The following is a 22,805-nucleotide window of genomic DNA, read 5'->3' as shown; positions in this document are numbered from 1 at the left end:
AACACTTTCTCGCCATTTGTTTAATTACTATTCAATTGTAAATTTACAAAAATATCTATAATTCTGTTAAGCCATTCTGTTCCAAGAGCAAATATCGCTGACTTCTGTGTAGCCTATAAGATACAATTTAACTAGCCTAATTTTCATAGAAAAATGTTGTTTGTGCTGAAATGAATAACTGATTCAATGTAAATACTCATGGTGTGTAGCACAAGCTGTTTCTGAAGAGATATGGGCGATGTGATAATGTGATGACACAAATTTGCACCTTAATCATAACCATTTGCCTTTTACACACACCAAAACAAAGACAGAAAAATAATTGACTTTATTGAATCTTATACAAAAATCATGTACAATTATATACAGTAAAGTGCAGTAAAGATCACGTGACTTCAGTGTTGATGATGTCTCCAGTGGCTCCATAATCATCATTTAATAGCTGTCAGCAAAGAAAAAACAGACAGTAACGTGCATTATTGCTGACATTTCTGTTCAGTGGATTGAATGATATCATAGGGTTTTTCCTGGGTAAAAAATGGTCTTCGGTGGTGGCTGACAAACATGGTCATCCACACACAAAGTAAAAAGTACCCTACCACGTAATCTGTGAGCCCAATGCTGACAATACATTTAAAATAAATGCAAGAAACAGTTTGTGATTTTGATTATCCTATTTCGATATACAGTATTATGTATGATACCTTGATGATTTTTTTTCTTTTTGGCCCAGCATTTTCTTCTACACAGCAAAAACTGTTTATTTGACTCCACACTTAACAGTGTTAAATGAACACTGAAGCAGTGTTAAAGTTAATAAGATAATTTAGTGATGATTGACCATTATTTATTTTAATTGACCATCATTATTATTTTAAATCACCATCATGGAGATCAGTGTTTACTTTAGTTGGGCTCTTGACCCTTGACTCTTTAATATTAGGTTTTGTTTGATTGCTAAAACTGAATTATAACATCCAGACAAGAGAAGAGAAAAGATGATCAGATGGCATTGGTTATGTTTATTTGACCTAAATCTCCGAGTTAGATTTACATTACTGATTACAGCAGCACTGTGATTCTACAGCAGAAGATCAGCTTTTTCAATTCAAAGGATTTCTTAAAAGTTGTTCTGATTTTAAAAAAGAAAAGAAAAGAAAAACACTATTTCTTTCAGGCACACTCAAGAATCGTTCAGACATCAAGAATCAGTCTGTGAATCTCAACAATGGTGAGAATAATAAAGCTTGTTGCAGAGCATTCTAGGTGCCACCAATCAAAATTTATCCATGGTTCCCATCATGCATTGCAGTATGAATAAATTATGAGCTGAATTGTCTTAGTAATTTCTTTTATTCTCACTATTTTATTTTTTGCTGTTATGTGACTTTTTAGTAGCTTGTTTTCTAATGTTCAGAGTTGATCTGTTTATCAGAATATGATGCTTGTCACCGTTGTTGAGATTCATATTCTGATTCTTGATGTCTGTGTGTGCCTAAAAGAAAGATTTTTTTTTTTAATAAGAACAACTTTCGAGAAATCTTTTGGATTATATTGAAAAAGCTGATCTTCTGCTGTCGAATCACAGTGCTGCTGTAATCAATAATGTAAATCTAACTCAGAGATTGGGCTCTAAATGAGTTTGGTGATTCAGGTCAAAAAATGATTGCGAAAACATAACCAACACCACCTAATCATCTTCTTTCTTTGCTTCTCTGGCTGTTATTACTCAGTTACAACAGCAAAACAAAATCTAATATTAAAAAGTCAAGGGTCAAGAGCTCAACTAAAGCAAACACTGACCTTCATGATGGTGACTTGAAATTGTGATTTTTTTTCTTTGTTGATTCTGCTTGTTAACATCAGGTATCTCCAATAATGATCAATCATCACTCAGTCACTTAATTATCTCATTGACTTTAACACTTATTCAGTGTTAATTTAACACTCTTAGGCCCACAGACAAGGCTTAGCCTAAGCCAGGGTTAAGTCTTAGTTCAATTAGAACATTTAAGTAGCTTTTATAAACATTATTGGGGGAGATTTTAGAAACATTACTGGGTGCATATTACAGAAAAATCCTAACTTTAGAATCCTATCTTATCTGTTTGGTAACCATGAAAACCTGCTGAAAAAATGTTACATGTGCCCTGGGTGCGTATTCTATTGTCATCATATGGGCTCTATTTCCCACAATTCCCCATCTAGGAACCAAGCACACCTGTTCCCCATTAGTGACACTTCATAAGCTGCACACACACACATTGCTGAGTATTGTTTAGCCATTGGTTTCCATTGCATTTGTTTCTTGTCCTCCCTTGTCTTGCCTAGCCTGTGTTTTGACCCTGGACTGTTTCCTTGTTTTTGCTGCCTGCCTTGATCATTGCCTGTGTTTTTGGATTACTCTTTTGCCTTGCCTTCCTGTTACAGTTTGCTGGTGATCGACCTACTGCCTGTTTGACTTCGCTCTTCTTATGATTAAAGCCTGCACGTGGATCTCCAACTCTGTTGTCGAGCAGAGCGGGCGATAGCCATGAGGGAACAGAGCGCGTGACAATGATTCCCTCACGGCTCTCGTCTGCCCTGCTCGTCACATAAACGTTACCCTTTCAACAGAACTTTGAATCTCTGCCGCATTTAAATTAAAAGCGCTCCATTGTTTCTCCATTTTGATTTTAGGTTTACCTCAGAAGCAGTTTGCGTGTCTTTGGTTGCTTGGTAACAGACCTGGCAGTTAATTACCAAACTCGATGGAGCGGTTTAAGATTTCCTAAATACAGATAAGATGAGATTTTGTAAAATAGGATAAGAATCCTAAATCAAGTTGAGATTTGCTCTTGTAAAACGAATTTGTGAAAAATCCTAACTTATCATATCTTAAGTTAAGACCTAAGATTGAAATTTTCTGTAATGCGCCCCTGTTGTGCATCTTGAGACAAAACAATGGCACGGACATATTTTAAGATCTGTTAGTGCAAGTTGCTTTCAGTTAAAACAGCTCAAACGTGCATTTTAGTCTAGGACTAGCTTAAGCCATGTCTGTGAAACCGGGGATTATTTTAACACTTTAACTCTTGAGTGTGACTCAAATAAACTCTTATGAGAGATAATTTAACACTGGAGTTTTTGCTGTGTAACTGTGGCTGAGAATTATTCAGTTTTACAACAAATTCAAATTATATATAGGCTATGCAATTATCAGACAGAAATTACCTGACACTCTCGCTCTCACTGTCCTCCTTTCTTGCCCTCTGTGCAAAAAAAAGCTGTGATTTTTCCACTGGCTTTAATAGCTTTGTAAGATAAGATCCTTTTTTGTTAACCTGAAATATTTTGGTATAATCATTTAAATTAAAAAGTGCATTAAAAAGATTATTTTAAAAAATGTCTACAATGTTTCAGGAACATCATACTAAACTTTAAATAACATTCTAAGATTCTAAGGAAAGTGTAATTTTTATGTTCTTGGAATTTCAAATCACGTTCCTAGAATGTTGGATTTGAAATAAAAATTGTTAAGAAACAACGTTCGAGATCATTATACCTTATAAAAAACCTTCTAACTTCAAGAAAACTGAACATTTTTTTTAATCCCAGAACCAACACTGAACACTTAGAGAACGTTCTTATAACAAAATTCTGTGCTGGGACTTCCTTTGTTCTGTTTCACCTCACTACAGTCTAAACTAAATGATTTGTAGGTAATTTACTACACATGTCAATATAAATAACCTGAAAATAATTTGATTATTAAGGCTCATTCTCATTATCCACTCTTCTAAATGGGGTTAGCAACTTGCGTTCTGATTTCAGAGGTGTTTGAGTAAATTATTTGTTTACACCATTCAGACAAAGTTAATCTTGTGAGTTAGTGTTGGACAGATCAGTTGTTTAAAACAGTTAAAATGATTGGTTCAAAGGAATCATTAGGTGCAAATGACATTAAATATGGACGCATTTTTTAGCAGTTTGAGAAATTTGGGTCTCCTTTAGGACCTAGTCATATTTTTTCGTTTGGTAAAGTGTGGTTTATGTCAGCTGCATGTGCCTTCTCAGAGAAGATAAGGCAATGTTTTTTGAGCACAATTCACACCCAGCAGTAATTCAGGAAGAAATTTCTCTGAATGATGTCACATGCAACATTGGCTCAGGCTTCCGACCGTTTACCATCGTGTTGGTTCAGTTGGTTAATATATGTGAGGGAGAGAGAGAGCAAAGACAGTGCTTAGTTTAAAACATAGAGAGTGCGTGCGCATGTGAGAGAAGCTCTCTAATCGTTCTCTCCCTCAGTTAATGTGTCCTATTACAAGCGCAGCAGTCATTTACATCACCCATAAATCACAATAACTGATCAAATAAGGATTTGGCAGGACAAAAATTCATTTTGGTGGCCCTCAAAGATGTTCAATGCAGGAAAAACCCTGAATATTATATGAATCAGTACTTACAGCAGTGTCTTTAGTTCATAATGTGGATCATCTTTTAAAGCAGAGAGACTCTTCACACTTGCATGTCGTAGATTATTCCCAGAAAGATCCAGTTCTTGGAGGTGTGAGTTTGATCTCAGAGCTGAAGCCAGAGCAGCACAACCTACAGTTGTGATATTACAATATCTTAACCTGCAGAACAATGACACACTCTCTCAGTTCAGCAGGAACTACACAACCAGACTGAGATATTACATACTAAATCTTTGAATATTTGATGTTTTAGTACTTTTTGTTTACTTTTGCTTTATTGTATTTTATTATAAATCACTATGATTTGAACAACATAAGGAGAATAATCCCTTAAAATAATTAGATTTTTGTTTAACTTAAGATTAATGTATGATCTTACATCAATTTCTCTAGTTTACATTGCGGATCCAGTCCATCAGAGAGCAGGATCAGACCTCCACCACCTATTTTATTCCATGTCAGATCCAGTTCTCTGAGGTGTGAGTTTGATCTCAGAGTTGTAGCCAGAGCAGCACCACCTTCAGCTGTGATACCACAATCATACAACCTGAATAACGACACACATTTTAATCTCTGTTCAACGTACAAAATGTCCAGAGTGGAGTTTAGAATCACTGACATAAAATGCATATAAATATCAGTTGTCACTCTATATCTGTCAATAACATGTCTTAGTTTTATGATCAAAGCTTTGTAATTTTAAAACTTATAATGCAATGCAATACAATGATGATTGAGAGATGAACAAATAAACATTCCTCAAAAACCTGATGGATCATATTTGATACATTTGAACATGATTATCTTGAAATATTACTAACAATATGAATATTACTAACAATATAAAAGGTAATTCTTATGCTTAATAAAAATCAGTAAAAAATTCATTGCAAAAAGACACACTGAGAGCTGAAGGGACATGTTTTAAAATTATACTAAAAGACTTTTTACTTGCTAAAAAAAACTATAAAATATCAACCAGGCAAGAGAAGGCAAGTGGTAGATTGTGTAAAACAAGTTTTTGATCATATTGATAATTTAGATCAAATATGATAGAGTAGGAATTAAAATGTCAAATACACATTATTCTTGTTTCAGCTAAGATTAATGTTAATCTTACTTCAATTTCTCCAGTTTACTGTGAGGATCCTTCAGTCCATCAGAGAGAAGTGTCAGACCTCTACACCCTAGTTTATTCTCAGTCAGATCCAGTTCTCTGAGGTGTGAGTTTGATCTCAGAGCTGAAGCCAAAGCAGCACAACCTTCGTCTGTGATATTACAATTCCACAACCTGCAGAACAATAACACACTCTCAGTTCATCAGGAACTACAAGACCACAGACTGAGATATTAAATATTAAATCTGTGTGGGTTTAAAGCAATAAGCCCCAAAAAGCCGTGGAAGCAGGGGCGTTGTTGGGCACGACGTGGGGCTTATTGCTTTTGTAAAACGGTTACCACACAATACAAATATTAAAGCCAAAAAAATATGTATCGATGCAACTTTCATGAAGTAAAATCATTAAAAGGCTTCCTTTCGCTTGAAAAAAATGTGAACAGAAAATGTGACCGTGAACAGCGACAGAAGTTACATTTATTATGCCATTAGATGGTGACAAAGATTGTCTTTATGAGCGAATCACTCAGTCGCAAAGACTTTTATTTTGAACACAGAACAAGATGCATTGACTAAACTTAGTCAGTGTCAGCAGGACACGGAAAATCCCATTAACGTTAAAATGGTAAAAGGACAAGATCGGAGGGGACATTCAAATGGATGTTTTATTATGAACATAGGAAAAATGTAGGAAAAATGCTACATTTGAATCACAATACTCTTCTACATAATTCAGTAAGCTTCAGTGAGCAAAATCAATTGAGAACAAACATTTGTTCACATTGCTAAGCAGTTGCTAAGACAGACACATAGCCTACATATTCAGTGGCGCAGCAATACTTATGTAATGCGGTCATGTTTTCTGAAATTTTACAATGGCTTCGAAGGCAGCTCAACCAATCAGAATCAAGGGCCGGAACAATCCGTTTTATAATGTTTTTATTACTTTTTGCATTATTGTGTTAATGTAATTCACTATGATTTGAACAACATAAGGAGAACAATCCCTCAAAATAATATGATACTTGTCTCTGTTAAGATTAATGTGTGATCTCACGTCAGTTTCTCCAGTTTACAGTGAGGATCCTTCAGTCCATCAGAGAGAAGCGTCAGACCTCCATCTCCTATTTTATTCTCAGTCAGATCCAGTTCTCTGAGGTGTGAGTTTGATCTCAGAGCTGAAGCCAGAGCAGCACAACCTTCAGCTGTGACACCAGATTTATTCAACCTGAAGAACAACAACACAATCTTAATTCATCAAGCACTACATAACAACTCAGCCAACATGTCCATGTGGCCCCACATGGGTTTTATCTGGGCATGGGGTCAGAATGGGTACTTTAATAGACTCAATGTGGGCCCCAGCTTGGTTAAATTTGTAATCCCTAGTTAGGTTGCTTTGCATTATTGTTTATTTGAGGGTCCCATATGGGTCACATTTTGGCTATATCCACAGGCTCTACTCTTTAGCACAAATTGACCCACAAATCTCAGATAACAGAAACCCTTTAAATCCCAATAGAACATTAAACACTGTAGTGAATTCCAGGGCCCAGTTTACGGCCGGGCCCCTCTCTGTCCGTAACAGCGGACAAAGGTTTGATACATTTTGATTGGATCTTGGTGGACTAACACAAACAAACTGTCCAACACCATCAGATAAAGATGTAAGGACAACATCCAGACCTCTCAGAGGGTAAGAAGAAGACCTCTTGTACCAAGCCTGGGAAGGACAAGACTTTTCATTGGTCCACAGGCAGTTACTGCCCTTCATCCATCTAGACACTACTTCCTAAGGTTGGCCAGAGACTGCCATAAAAATTCCTCGGGACCTTAGTAGCAATAGGTGAAACAAAGAGAGATCACAAAGATCCATACGAATCCATTCAAAACTATGTTTGAAAACCTTAGAACTGATGCAAACTACACATCCATTTCATACTTATTCACAGAAATAAGTATTCTCAGTGACAGCTATTTGTAGTGCAACCTCTGACGCAAATTCAGCTGTTAATGTACAATTGAATGACAGTTCAATCTTTTTCCATCATATTTAGTCTCTATTTGTTTAGAATATTGCCAAAGGTACACTCTAAAAAATGCTGGGTTAAAAACAACCCAAGTTGGGTTGAAAATGGACAAACCCAGCAATTGGGTTGTTTTAACCCAGCGGTAGGGTTAAATGTTTGCCCAACCTGCTGGGTAGTTTTATTTAACTCAACTATTGTTTAAAAATTACTGTATTGCTTAATTAAAATTAACCCAAAGTATGTTGGAAATGAACATTTATTAATGTTCAATGAATAATTATTAAACAATAAACATTTAATAAATTGCTTATTAATAAATTTATATTAATAAACTATTAAATTTATATTAATAAAATATTAAAGCTTATTAATAAACATTCACCTTTTGTCTATTATTGTTGCCTCTAATTGCATCTGGTTTTTAATTTTCCAACTATTTTGGGTTCATTTTAAGCTAGCCATATAGCAATTTTTAAACAATAGTTGGTTTAAATAAAACTACCCAGCAGGTTGGGCAAACATTTAACCCAACCGCTGGGTTAAAACAACCCAATCGCTGGGTTTGTCCATTTTCAACCCAACTTGGGTTGTTTTTAACCCAGCATTTTTTAGAGTGTATTCTGGTGGTGGTTTGGAAAGTGAGAAATGCATTGGTAAACTTTAAAGACACTGTAAAGACTTCCAACTTTGTGCTTTATGCAAATGAGTTCCAAAGGGGAGAGAAGGGTGGGCCACACTTTGTGTGTCCCCTCTGATGCCAGCGGCCAATCACAGCACTCGAATGGAGAAGCGCCAAATTGCAATCTCCTCCTCATCGGAAAGGGATAAAGGTACCCTTTCAACAGACACTCCTTGTTCTGAGTCCCGGCTTGCGAAGCTGAGACACAACAGATACACGGTTCTGAGTCTGTCCTGCATGAGGATAGACATTAACAGATACACCGTTTTGAGTCTGTCCTGCACGGGGACAGACATTAACAGACACAACACCGTTCTGAGCCTCTGGTCCATCCGGAGAGACAACAACAGATCCCATGATCTGAGTCTACAGATTGTGAGGCAGCAACAGAGATGACCACGTTCTAAGCCTCCAGCTTGTGATGAAAGAGACATCAACAAACACTACGTTCAGAGTTTCCATCCAGCAAGACAGTGACGACATCTGCAACAAGGTTAAGCTCAGGAGAGCAAACCTTCACTCCAAGGTACCTTCGTCTGCGTGTTCCAGATTGTTAAGGACCTTCTGCACCTACACCAGGGCCTCATCTGCGTGTTCCAGATTTTAGGACCCTTTGGTGCTCCAGGAGATCAGCATCCCACAGAGCTTTGTGTTCAAGACTGTTGAAACAGATTCTGGATCCTCTCCCCACTGCACTGTCACCCAGCACAACCAGCGGAAGACATCACCGTCATCGGACTCGACCAAGTGGAACGTAAATATCACTTAACCAAACCTCTTTCCAGAGACCTTGGCATTGTTGTATATTATCAGTACATAATTTCCTAATTTCCATTAGATGTAATATAGCTGATGTTAGTTAATAACAAATAATCTTTCGTTTATTTGTTTGGTGCATAATAAGGTTCTCCACCTTATTATTTTCAGAGAAACAGTTATCTTTCCATAAGATAGCGTAACTCTTCCATAGCCACACCCAACTTAATCACTTGTATTCTATGTAGCTTATGCACTTTATTCCTTTATCATTCATAGTATTCATTTAGTAGTTGTGTTAGTTATTCTTGTTTATCTTTTTGTTAATAAAATTTATTTTATTACACTTGTGTCTGCCTTGTGCTGATAATACAGAAGAGGTTCTACAAGTTAGCAATATCACCAATCTTTCAGATAAATCAGCTGACTACTTTACATTAATTCTAAATGAATGAAAGCCCCTGTTGGGAGTGTTCTCATACTGCCAAGGTAACAGACCTTGACTGGTGCCCTGAACTAGGGAAAAAGGGGAAAGTGGTCGTCTGATGTACTCATAACCACACCTTAAGAGACGTGTGATCCAAAAATCACAACATCAGCGGTGACGTGAGTACCGCTATTTTACTTTGTGTCCTTTGATGAACAAAGTAAAAATCACTACAACACAAACAGATCTCCACTATATGTGAAAAAACACACAATAAGACTTCTGTTCAGCACTTAATCTCTGTTTACTGAGTTCACGTAACTTGTTTTTCTACTAAATGCAAGGAACTTGAATTCTTTTAACCCCACAGGAACATCCTGTAGTGTTCACATGACAGAGTAAAAATAACATTGACACAGTGCTGCAGTGAGATAATTAAGTGAATATGTCAGTGATTGTTGAGCATTAGTGATGAACACCTGCTGTTAACAAGCAGAATCACTGAAGGAAAGAGGAACAACAAGAACAGAAAAAAGAGAACTTGACACAAATTCAGATGCAACTTCACTGCCTAGAAAGTAGTGAAACCATGTCTTAGTCTTCTTTTTCAGTGTAGCCCACACGTAACTTGATCTTGACCTGTTTAGTCATCATTTTTGGAGCATCCCTGATTGTCAGTATAGTGAGGCCAACAGGCAGTGGCATCTTTCCGGACCTCTGGTTGAAGTATGGATCACATCTTGCATAGGATAATTTATCCAAATATCTGAGTAATTGAATTTACAAAATGTCCATTAAAAATGGCCAAAAACTTTAGAAAACACATTTGGATGTTCAAATAATTTTTTCTAATTGAATTTATGTATTTGCTAGTCTAAAATGAACTCACTATGGAGCCTTGACAGCATGTGACCGAACATGTGCTCATGTCTCCTTCAGGTCCTTATTGCCAAAAATGTCAAACATGTGGCATGTAGATTTCAGTGGGTTTTTTTTTTTTGGCTCAAGGGGATGTCATATGATAATACTAAAATGTAATTTTATTTGGTTGAATATTATTACTGTATTTTAAATGCGATTTTCTTTGCTTTTCTTTTGCTCATATAATCATATGTCATTTGAAAGGTCTCACAGAGTTGAAAGGTCTCACGGAGTGGAAATAAGGTTTTTGTGTGTAGCCCACATCGGCCCCATTATTAAGATCCATTTGCGACCCAAGTGAGGCCACATAATGAACATCTAAATGGGACACTCTTAAACCCCAGTATGGACCCATCATGTGCCCCGATGGACAAATTTCTATGGGCCTCATTTGGGTTTGCCCATGCAGGGCCCAAGTGAGAGCCCATCAAAAACCCACATGGGGACTACATGGAAATGTTGGCTAAGAATAGAGAGACTGTGCTGTTCTCTATGAACATTTTGCATTCAGTTTATTAACCAGTTGTAGTCCTTATATGATGACATCACAAATGTGAGCCTAGTTTCAGCAGCAGCAGGGAAGAGCATGCGTACTATTGCTCCTTGATTTAAGTTGACTTGAAGGCACTTTCGGTAGTGATGACGAGATGAAGCCTCATGAAGCATTGAAGCTTTTCAGCCAAGTGGTTCACAAAAGGGATCATTTCTCGAGGCTTCTTTTGCTCACAATACCACCTGATGGTCAAATTGTGTAAAACAAGCAGATTGCAGATGACATGATGTGATCTGTGATGCACTTTATTTTGCGCCAGTTAAGGCTTAGAAATAACAGTAAAGAAAAAATCAATTTCCACATAGACTAATCTATTTATATGAATATAATGATTGTATATAACATAACCGTGTAATAAAAGTATTGGCTTCAAATGAATGGGACTATTATATGTGTTTAAATAAATTATTTGGTTTATTCTAATACCACACATTTTGAGGGGATCCCATGGGTTTTTATATATCTGTAAAAATGTTGCGCCAAGATTCGAACCGCATCCTGAACCAGTCAGCTGGAAGCGGGGCTTCTAAAGCGATACAAGCCTCGATACGCATTTCACTGAAAGCTTCCGGGATTTCTAGACACACGCTCCGAAGCCTCGGCACAGAACGTAACATCACTAACTTTTGGTATGTAGATATTGCTACATTATAATTCCTGTGCATATTCACTTTAGGTTGTTATACCTTATATGCCAGATGTTAATATATTTTCTCAATCTATTTCTGATATAATTGATGCTAACTATAAGGAATGTAAAGAGCCTTTGTTATGCTTATGTGAATGTGTTATTGACTCTGTACACTTATAATTCTGTATTCTGTCCTTGGACAGCAGTAAATCTTGAAAACGATTCCTGCGTCTGTTGTCTTTGGGCGGCATTATCTGACTGCATACTCAAGCAAGGTGTTTGAGATAAAGGGCAGAACAGACTGAGATATTAAATATTAAATCTGTGGGTTTCATGTTTTTAGTACTTTTTGTTTACTTTTTCTTTATTGTGTATTAATGTCACTGTGATTTGAACAACATAAGGAGAATAATCCTTTAAAATAATTTGATCCTTGTTTCAATTAAGATTAATGCATGATCTTACCTCAGTTTCTCAAGTTTACATTGAGGATTCTTCAGTCCATCAGAGAGAAGCATCAGACCTCCATCTCCTAGTTTATTCTCAGACAGATCCAGTTCTCTGAGGTGTGAGTTTGATCTCAGAGCTGAAGTCAGAGCAGCACAACCTTCATCTGTGATACAACAATCACTCAACCTGCAGAAATCAATACAACACACTCTTAGTTCATCAATAACAACACAGCGACAAAGAGACTAAGATATTAAATACTAAATCAGTGTGTGTTTAATGTTTTTATTACTTTTGCTTTATTGTGTGTTAATGTAAATTATGATCTGAAAAAATACAAGGATTCTAATCCCTTTTTTCTAGATCATTTGTTGATCCAAGTATGACTTTCATTAAAAAAAATCAGGCCAAATTAATATTACCATTAACAAAGGAGCACATCACTACAACACACATATCTGTAGATTGTCCTCAGACTTACTCTGCTGATCTGGAGGCTTCAACTACAGGCAAGAGTTTCTGAAGTACTTCATCTGGTGACATGTGGTTTTGGCCTAGATTTGTGCTTATGTATTTCTTTAACTTAAACTCATCCAAACACTCTGAGGTTAATAAAACAAAGACAACAGCTGACCACTGTGATGAGGACAATCTGGTGTTTGAAAGACCTCCAGATCTGAGACACTCCTGGATTTCATTTACGAGAGAATGATCGCCCAGTTCATTTAAAGAGTGGAAAAGGTTGATTGATTTCTCTGGTGAGGGATTCATTCTTATTCTTGTTTTAATGTACTCAATTGATTTGTCTTTAATGTATAGGATATTTCTAACATGTGTCACAAGGCCTTTCAGGAGCATCTGATTGGACTCCAGCGAGAGACCCAGAAGGAACCGCAGGAAAAGGTCCAGATGTCCATTCTTACTCTGCAGAGCCTTGTCCACGGCTCTCTGATGGAGGTCAGATATTGTGTGACACGTGAACTCATTTGAATGTTTTGAGCTGAGGCTTTCATTGAGCACATCCCTCTTGTACAGCAGGAATGAAAGCAGCACATAAAGAGCTGCTAGATGCTCCTGAATGCTCAGATGAACAAAGCAGAAGACTTTCCCCTGATACAAGCCCAACTCCTGTCTGAAGATCTGAGTGCACAATCCTGAGTACACTGATGCTTCTGTCTCATCAATGCCACACTCGTTCAGGTCTTCCTCATAGAAGATCAGGTTTCTTTTCACAAGCTGCTGGAATGCCAGTTTCCCAAGTTTGAGGATCATGTCTTCATCCTTCACTTTCTTCTCGTAGTTCTTCTCATGTTTGATGTTGGTCTGAATGATCAGGAAGTGTGTGTACATTTGAGTGAGAGTCTTGGGAATCTCTCCACTCTCTGCTTCACTCATCATCTTCTCTAGAACAGCGGCTGAGATCCAGCAGAACACTGGGATGTGGCACATGATGTAGAGGCTCCTTGATGACTTCAGGTGTGTGGTGATTCTTTTAGCCAATATCCTTTTCCTGATTCTCTTCCAGAAGTATTCCTCCTTCTGTGGCTCATTGAAGCCTCGTACCTCTGTCACTCGATGGACACACTCAGACGGGACAAGATCAGCTGATGCTGGTCTGGAGGTGATCCAGATGAGAGCAGAGGGAAGCAGATTCCCCACAATAAGGTTCGTCAGCAGCATGTCCACTGAGGCTGATTCAGTCACATCACACAACCTCACATCGCTCTGAAAATCCAGAGACAGACGACACTCATCCAGACCATCAAAGATGAACAACACTTTATATTCACCACTGAATGGTTTAATTTCTTTTGTTTCAAGGAAGAAGACATGAAGAAGATCTGAAAGTCTGAGTTTTTTGTCTTTCATTAGGTTGAGCTCTCTGAAAGGAAGTGGAAATATGAGCTGGATGTCCTGATTCTCTTTCCCTTCAGCCCAGTCCACAACGAACTTCTGCACAGAAACTGTTTTTCCAATGCCAGCGACTCCCTTTGTCAGCACAGTTCTGATGGGTTTGTTTTGTCCAGGTAAAGGTCTGAAGATGTCAGAGCATTTGATAAGTGTGTCCTCTGTTGCTGTTCTGCTTGATTGAGCCTCAATCTGTCTCACCTCATGCTCATTATTGATTTCGCCACAATCACCCTCTGTGATATAGAGTTCAGTGTAGATCTCATTCAGAAGTATTGGGTTTCCCTGCTTTGCTGTTCCCTCATACAGACACTCAAACTTCATCCTCAGATTTGATCTGAATCTCTTGAGGGTTTCGCAGTGTTGAGGGCCAATACTGTAAGATAAAAAATTGTTAAATAATATACATACATTGTATCAGCATATTGTATTGGATCAGGATCCTGCGATGTAAGTCTCTTTGGATAAAGGTGTCTATTAAATGAATAAATGTCAATATAAACATGTATAATCAATAAATATTTAGTATAGATGATTTTATCGGACATGCGCGCATTGCCACAATTACGTGCCAGGCCAAAGTTAACTTCTGGTCTGTGTTTGTTATAGGCATCCAAGCTGTGATATGCCTTGAACGCCTCCCTTGTATATACACATTCCTTCTCGACTAGGTATTCAAAGATGTGTACCTGACTGACTGCCGGTAAAGGTTTGTAGAAAAACATTCTTGTCTCAACTGGTCTGGTAGTGTAACTTTGTTGCATTTAAGTTTGGCCAAGCAATGGTTCTTTTCTTCTTCTGGCAACCAAAATAATACTGGCTAGACATAGTTTTAACTTGTTAGTTAATGTTAATTTATTTGTTACTTATTTTGCTTGTTATCAGAAATAATCTACTCTAGAGGGACTCTGTTGTTATTGATTCTTTGCGGAAGTCTATCAGAAGTTAAGTTTGGGCCAGTAATGTTTGTTTGTGTTGTTGCCATTGAAACTGTCTATAGCACTTACCTAATCCCAGGATCAGTGTGTCCACTAAGCATAGGTGGAGGATCCATTGACTGGTCTTTCTTTATGGACACACAGCTCAGTTTTGGCTGGTCCGGTCTGTGCATTGAGATGAACACAACAAATTAATGTAAATCACACACTCTTATATTTATGATTTTTGTAATGAACTGATTCAGGTGACTGAATTATTCCATTAATATCCCAGATAGCAAACAACCATCGAAACAACGTTAACCACATTTAATCAATATCACGTTTGCACCCGCAATTAATGTGCAAAGAATGTTGAAATTAAAAAATAGGGACCCACTTTATATTAAGTGGCCTTAACTACTATGTACTTATATTTAAATTAATCATTTGATACAATGCACTTATTGTGTACATACATGTTTTTACATTGTACTTATATTTTAAAAACACCTGCATGTAATTACATCTGTAATTAATTTCTGTAATTACATTTATAATTACACTGTTGACCCATCCCTTAACCCTTACCCCTACCCTTAAACCTACCCATACCACCAAAGCTTTCCCTAACCTCACCCGTACCCCACCTCAATAGCAGCAAAAGTGTTTTGCAATACAATATGAACACAATAAGTACATTGTACTTATTTTTTGATGTAAGTACATAGTAGTTAATGCCACTTAATATAAAGTGGGACCAAAAATGGTAATAGTAATGGCATTGAATCAATGTTACAATGTTATGTTCACCAACAATATTTCTTCTGTTCTGGTCTGTATATAAGGTAAATTGCAAAGCAGTCATGGGGGATTTTCTGTAGCCAGAGACCCACACGCAAGTGGGGCAAGTGTCTTCGAACACTAGTCCACCACTGTGTGTATATGCATTTCAATTGATGTTATGCATTGAATTGGCTTCTAATTGTAAATCTATGAAATTGACATTTTTACTTGATAAATAAAATGTTATATTTGATTTACTCTGGATTCTTCTGAAATCATTGTGACCGGTAGATTATTGGAGTCCATATTTCCGCAAATCTGCGTCAGGATAGACTAAAACTAAAGGCTCAATGAAAGGAGCATGTTGCACATCATGGGACCTTTTGATTTGATCAACTGGCTTAGAAAGTTCAGGACTAAGAAAACTGTGTTTTTGTATGAACAAGCATGTGGCGGTTCAACTCAAATGCATTAGTAAACTCTGCACCCTCTGACTAAGACCAGAACTGGCGAGTTTGTGATCGTGAAAAGAACTTAAACGGCCGAAGTGACTTTTCTAAGTGATATGGGTCCGTAATGAAAGAATAATTGAAAATATGAGATACCCAGAATAATCAAATATCTAAATTAATACATAACAAATGATTAATTTCTAATTGGAAACACAACCTAAGAATAAGAATCATTTGAAATTGGAGTTAGATTAAACGAGTGAAATTAAGTGAACTTCACAGAGGCACTGAAAAGGCATACACACGTTAACCTTCGTCCAGGCTGTATGAATCTCAACAATGGTGACATGCTTCATGCCACAATGCATGCTGGGAGTCATGAGTTTTATACAATGGTTGTTCACACTCACAGTATGCATTGCGGCATGAAGCATGTCACCATTGTTTAAATTTATATACTTGATGTCTGTTTGTCTAAATGTCTTTATGACCCTTGATGTATTTTAAAAATCAAAATGTCTGATCTGTGGCAAGAAATCATTTTGGGTGATCTATTAATAACAAATAACCACTTTTGGTCAGGGACAAGAATAATAAATTATTCTACTTGATGATGATGATGATGATGATGATAACTATATTATTAATCATCTTTGCTTCTGGTTTTCTTTGCAACAAATTATGTGTTTTGGTAAACACTGTTGCAAAGACCACCCACACATAAAAAGACAAGAGTCAAACTACCCAACGAAAGAGAAACACTGATCACAATAATGGTGATATCAAACATTTTTAATAAACAATCAACGTCGATACCTCTAATAATTCTCAAAATAACTTCTGTAGATCTATGACAGAAATAAAGTCAAACTGGTTAGTAATAAGTGAAGCTGGTAATGTTTGTGTATGTGTTGTTTAATCATCCTCTGCTAAGATCTTTGATCTTTGAGATTTGGTAGTTGATTTCTGGCTATGTGGCTTTAAGTCAGTTGTAGTCATTTCATTTTCTGAGAGTGCAAGCATGATGTTGAACTTAATTCCCTTTTTACAGCATAAATAATACACAATTTTCTTAGTTTCAACACAGATGAAAAGATAAATGGTTTAGTACAGTGTTTACCTAAACCCAGGATCAGTGTGTCCACTGAAGTTACGTGGATGATCCATTGAGTGGTCACTCTTCATGGAGACACAGCTAGGTTCAGATGGGTCCAGTCTATGCAGTGAAGTTAAACACAACAAATGAATGTAATTCACACATTTTTGTAATGGTTGATTGTTGATAGTGTTCATGCTCACATATTAGAGTTATTAAGCTTTTCATTCTGAAATGCATTGCATCGAGCAGTGGTTTCCAATTTCGGGCATGTCTGGAGTGATAAAAGGGATGGTGCGGCAAGACTATTTTTGGTATCTTTCGTTTTGGTACGCACATGTAACAAATACAGTGTTGTTTTAACCAATGCACATGCAGAATTTCATATAGAACTCCTAGTTTTATATATCTTTATTTTAAAGGATCAATATCGATTCTAAATCCCAAGATCGATTTTTGAGTCTAAGCCGTTTCAGTGTATGAGTCAAAACTCCACTAGACATTATATAGCGTGCATCCCTTCTAATAATTGCATTAAGCTTTGCGTTTTGTTACTTTCAATAAGAAGAAAAAGTCTCATCTTTCAAATTATGTTCATTTTTTTTTCTGGAAATTCAAACAATAAATGCTGTTTTGACACTTTGATGTGGCGTGACAGATCACTGTATAGGTGCCTTAAAGGTGCTCTATGTAAGACTTTACTAAAGCATAAAAATAGTCCAAATTGAATTTGGACGGCAGTACCCATTTCAACCACAAGCTGTCACTTACATAGAGCACCTTTAATTCACCTGTCAGGGCGAAGCGTGAGTGAACGGAATCATCTCTTCCTCTTTACTACTAATTAAAGCATGCTGTCTGTGTGATTAATGTTAATCAAACAACAAAAGAAAACAGAAAATCACCCAATGCTTGACTGAATACTTTTAATATATTTTTTTTAAAGAATCAGCGTATACTTGATTTATAAAGGGAAGTCTATGCATTTTACTTTAGATTATTTAATTTCTTACTTGAATGCTGCTATTAAACACCTACTGTAGCATACCTGAAAAATGTAAAGCACTGTTTATTTCATTATATAGATTGTCATGTTTTTACATTTAAACAGATCTGCAATCGGATTCAATTCATTCGGATTGATGAAAATTTGTGCATGTAAATGTAGCCACTTTGTCAATGACACTTTGGGGAATGCCTCACGTGATTACCCCCTGAAGCACGTTTGTCAACTAGCCCAAAAGCGAGAGTGAACTTCACCTTCTCCAAATCTCCTGGGAGCAGAACAATTGCATACAGACGTGGCCTCGGCCATGACTTTACCATAGCATCCAGTCCCAGAGGAGCTGGATGTGTGAGGGAGAACCAAAGCGGACAGTGCGTCGTATCCTGATACGTGAACAGATCTACTTCTGCTTGGCTGTAAATCATCCATATGAGCTTCACCGCCTCAGGGTGAAGTCTCCATTCCCCTGGCCTCAGCCCCTGTCTCAACAAGATGTCTGCTCCTTATTTTGAGTCAAAGAGCTTCCCAACACAGGGCCCTGGGACAGGAACCAAGATTTCCTCCATATAACCAAGGCGCGGAGACACCACTGGGTTATCATGATCATACGAAGTGGGTTCCCCCTCGGAAAAAAAACCCTTCGGTTATTAGCCACCACTGGAAGGGTTTCATGTACAGCAGGCCAAAAGGTATCAAAAAGGGGTTTTAGGCACTCCGCTCTGCTTCGTCCCTAACAACGCCCCTTAGCTGTTATAAATTCACTGTAAACCACGGCTTCACTGGGCTTATTGCTTTAATATACAATTTTCTTTTATTTGACCTTTCGCCGGGGATTTGATTGACAGGCGATCTAACCAATCATAACGCAGAATCTGCCATTTTGTTATGTGTACTGACAAAAATGATGTATACTGACATCTTTCCGTGGTTGAAACAACATTCCTTATGATGTTCAATCATTTTTATTTGATGCTATACATGAACTAGTAGGAAGAGATGATCGGTTCACGAGCCTCTTGAGCTGAGGCACTACAGCGATCTGTCACAACACAAAACAGTATTTATTGTTTGAATTTCTTTAAAAATTACAAAATTTGAAATTAGAGACAAAAGTAACCTGCTCTGTCTTGTCTGTCGATGCATTGTCAGTGTCCTCTTCGCTCCGCAATGTATTTTTCACTGCGTGATATTATGATATGTGGTGTGAGAGCGGCATGGCTTGTCGGACGTAGCAACAGTAACTAAATGGGGGAGGCAGGGTCTTTGCAAACGGTCATCACATTTCATCAAAGACCTCATGAAGAATAAATAAATAGTTTAGTTCAGTGTTTACCTAAACCCAAGATCAGTGTGTCCACTAAAGTTACGTGGAGGATCCATTGACCAATCACTCTTCACGGACACACAGCTGGGTTCTGGAGGGTCCGGTCTGTACAGTGAAGTTAAACACAAATGAATGTAAAACACACTCTTATCTTCATGACTTTTGTAATGAACTGATTCAGGTGACTGAATTACTCCATTAATAAGTATTATGCTGTTGGGAGATTTTATGGCAAGTGCACATCCACATAACTGAGCAGTTAATTAAAGGATTAGTTCACCCAAAAATTAAAATTGTCATCATTTACTCATCCTCAAACCTGTAAGACTTTCGTTCGTCTTCAGAACACAAATGAAGATCTTTTTGATGAAATCTGAGAGCTTTCTGTCCCTTTGCAACGAACACTCTGAAGCTTCAAAAAGTTCATAAAGAGATCGTAAAACTAATCCATATAAATCGAGCAGTTTACTGACTCGATCACTTTAATGAACTAGGGGTATAACGATTTATCGCAGTACGATATTTCGCGATGCAAAAATGTTACGATATGTATCGTAGAGTGATGGCGATACTTTTATGATATGACGGCAGTCTAATCTTATTGGTTGAGCTGCCGACGTGACCTACTCTGCAACAAGGAGGTGGCAGTGAGAGAAGCCGGTGTTATGAAATATTCAGTGTCTGAGATTTTCGGTGACACTGGGCGGAGCTTACATGAATATTCACGTTTCCTGTTTTGAGTTAAAGCGCCACTGAAAATGTTAGTGCACGCTCTTCGGCTTACATTAAAGGTAATTAGCATATGTTTCAGCGTTAAACGAAGTGAAGCTTATATTCTGTTATTGATGCACAAGATTTTATGTATAAGCTATATTGTATTATGTCGTGTCATGTGTTAGCAATGTTTGATATGAACACAGGCAATGATTCGCCAGAGGTGTCGTTAGAATTCGCTAAACGAGCCAATAGCGTTTTAAGTAGCCTATTTTTGTTGTTTCTGTATTACCTTGAGTCTTTTAAGCATGTAGTTTTGAAAGTTTGCCAAAATGTATGGTAGCATAATAATATTAATTGTAAACTCCTGTGGTGAAGGCAGCAGTAAACTTTCCTAGTTTGCAGAAGCACTTCTAATCTGGGTAGACTTGAATTTCTATATGTAATGTTTCAAAAATTGCGCACATGCAAGAAATGTTAATGTACTTTAAATATAGTTTATTTATTATCCAAATAGGCCACGGTGAATTATGCATGTGATAACTAATATAATATCTATAGCAAATATTCTTACATTCCCAAATTGGACTTTTGCCAATAAATATCCCTGTACACCAGACAAAGCATACACTTTTATTTTTCACTTTGTTTCGAACATGACAGTGTATTAAAAATTTTAATAATACATGTTTGTTGTAATGTCATTTTATTATATATTTCAGATTGACTGTGTCAATAGCAAAGGCTGGTATCACTGGAATCACAAGAGCAGACCAAACTTTCATTTGTCTGGGATCCCAAGACCCTGTGTAAAGTGTGTTAATCTGTGTTTAAATACAAGTGTTTTTGCTAATTAAATATGTCATATGTCGTGACTTCTCATTTGTGAATAAAATTCCAACACAGAATCAGTTGCTCTTTTTTTATTCAAAGTTAAACTACTCTCATTATTTACTTTCATCTTTGATATTACAGATATGCAAATTACTACATGGTCTATTATTTTAGCAGCTAATTTAACATAAAATTTTAATTGTTATGGAAAGCTTGTACAATACAACTAATACATTTCATTGTGAATATACTGCAGGTTTGATCATTTAGTTCCATATAGTTTCATATCAACACTGTTAAACTAAATCCTGATTCACAGTGCTTAGTTTTTTCCACATTAAAATTGTGTCGATGAAATGCATCATTTTGTGGGAAAAAAGATTGAGAATGTTTCCTAATAATATGAAAAAAATAACACAACTTTAGGATTTAATAAAGTCTCTTTAAAAATATTTACCAACTGAGCAAGAAATTAAGAAATGACAGAACAATCACAGTAGTTTGTATATATGTCTGATTATCCACATAACAATAATATTCCTCATACTTTTGCCAATTGTCTTCTCCATATAAATATTTTTAAATAAAACCTGCATCAGTAACTTTTAGTTTTGTAGCTGATCAATTTAACCACTTGTAATTCAATTTTAACATTTTAATTGTTGTGGAAAGCGCATTAAAATAAAACCTTGTGAAAGTGCTGCAGGGAATCTAATATCACTGTCTCATGTTTCTATTCATAGAGAGCATTGTGTGTTTTGCAGAAAAGGATAAAGAAGGTTTACATTAATTCATGCAAGTCAAAAACATAAACGGAACATAAATCTAACTCTCAATGTGTTTTAAAAATAATAATGTCTGGTTAAAGTTATGCAGGCTATCTGAGAAAGCAATATAGGGAATGACACAATCACAACTGAAACTTTTATTATGCAACCACAGTTATATTTATACAAGTTATCTTCTTAAACGAACTAAAATAAAATCAAAATAGTTCTAGCCTACTAAAACAAACAAACTCGATGTTGGCGCATTTTGTAATCACTACTAAAGTATATCTCAGGTCACAAAGTAACCTACAAACAATTGAGCATATAAACAGTTATTAATAAAAAAGAATCATAAATTCATTCGACACAATCAAACACAATCACGTTGCAGAAAACAGTTCCGTGATCCAAGGACAATCCACTAACACTTTCAGTGGCGCTTTACCTCAAAACAGGAAACTCGTGAATATTCATGTAAACTCCGCCCAGTGTCACAGAAAATCTCAGACACCGAATATTTCATAACACCGGGTTGTCACCGCATATTAAGGGCGTGTCTCAATCAGCTCTCTAGTTCAGTGTTTTGCGCACACATCGAATCTTGCAAGCAGGTTTAAACGTTTCTCGCGTCAGTCTCTCTTGGTCGCGTGAGAAAAGTCGTGACTTTCTTTCACCGCAGTGCCACAGCAACAGCTGTGCTCACAGAAAAGCAAAAGATGCTTGCGATGCTTTGCTTTAAGAAGTTCCGCGGGGCCGTTCACATATTGCGACTTTTCCGCGTGCAAGTCAGTTATTTCAAATGTAGCCACGCAGCAGACGCGCTCATAATGGGAGCAACGCGGTCGCGACGCGCATGCGGTGCGTTTTCCAGGCGCATCGAGATGAACAATCATAGCTGTACAGCTGTCTCATCTCCATAAATATATCTCATAGTAAAGCTAATGCAAGGGCTATAAATCATTTATCCTTTGCTG

General features: G+C 36.9%; 1 protein-coding gene across 4 annotated transcripts in view; it reads right to left on the bottom strand.

Moving 5' to 3' along the window:
- Nucleotides 1-314: 314 nt before the first annotated feature.
- Nucleotides 315-22,805, bottom strand: part of LOC125261704 (NACHT, LRR and PYD domains-containing protein 12-like) — a 30,069-nt gene continuing 7,578 nt past the window's right edge. The window contains exons 2-11 of one of the 4 annotated variants that reach the window (XR_007183413.1): nt 19,523-19,618; nt 17,208-17,303; nt 14,940-15,035; nt 12,506-14,308; nt 12,040-12,210; nt 6,635-6,805; nt 5,581-5,751; nt 4,840-5,007; nt 4,449-4,590; nt 315-442 (exon numbers count right to left, since the gene is read on the bottom strand). Coding sequence is in view for 3 of the 4 variants with exons in the window: in XM_048180268.1 (XP_048036225.1) it covers nt 436-442; nt 4,449-4,619; nt 4,840-5,007; nt 5,581-5,751; nt 6,635-6,805; nt 12,040-12,210; nt 12,506-14,308; nt 14,940-15,035; nt 17,208-17,303; nt 19,523-19,618 (2,950 nt within the window). In the remaining variant the exon portion in view is untranslated. Of the gene's footprint in view, nt 443-4,448; nt 4,620-4,839; nt 5,008-5,580; nt 5,752-6,634; nt 6,806-12,039; nt 12,211-12,505; nt 14,309-14,939; nt 15,036-17,207; nt 17,304-19,522; nt 19,619-22,805 lie in introns of all 4 variants that reach the window. The other 3 variants (XM_048180268.1, XM_048180270.1, XM_048180269.1) reach the window with 3 other exon arrangements.

This window comes from Megalobrama amblycephala, unplaced genomic scaffold, assembly GCF_018812025.1.
Source record: "Megalobrama amblycephala isolate DHTTF-2021 unplaced genomic scaffold, ASM1881202v1 scaffold467, whole genome shotgun sequence".
In the NCBI taxonomy this organism is placed as follows: Eukaryota; Metazoa; Chordata; class Actinopteri; order Cypriniformes; family Xenocyprididae; genus Megalobrama; species Megalobrama amblycephala.
The sequence above is the reverse complement of the archived record's forward strand: the minus strand, read 5'-3'. Positions and strand labels throughout refer to the sequence as shown.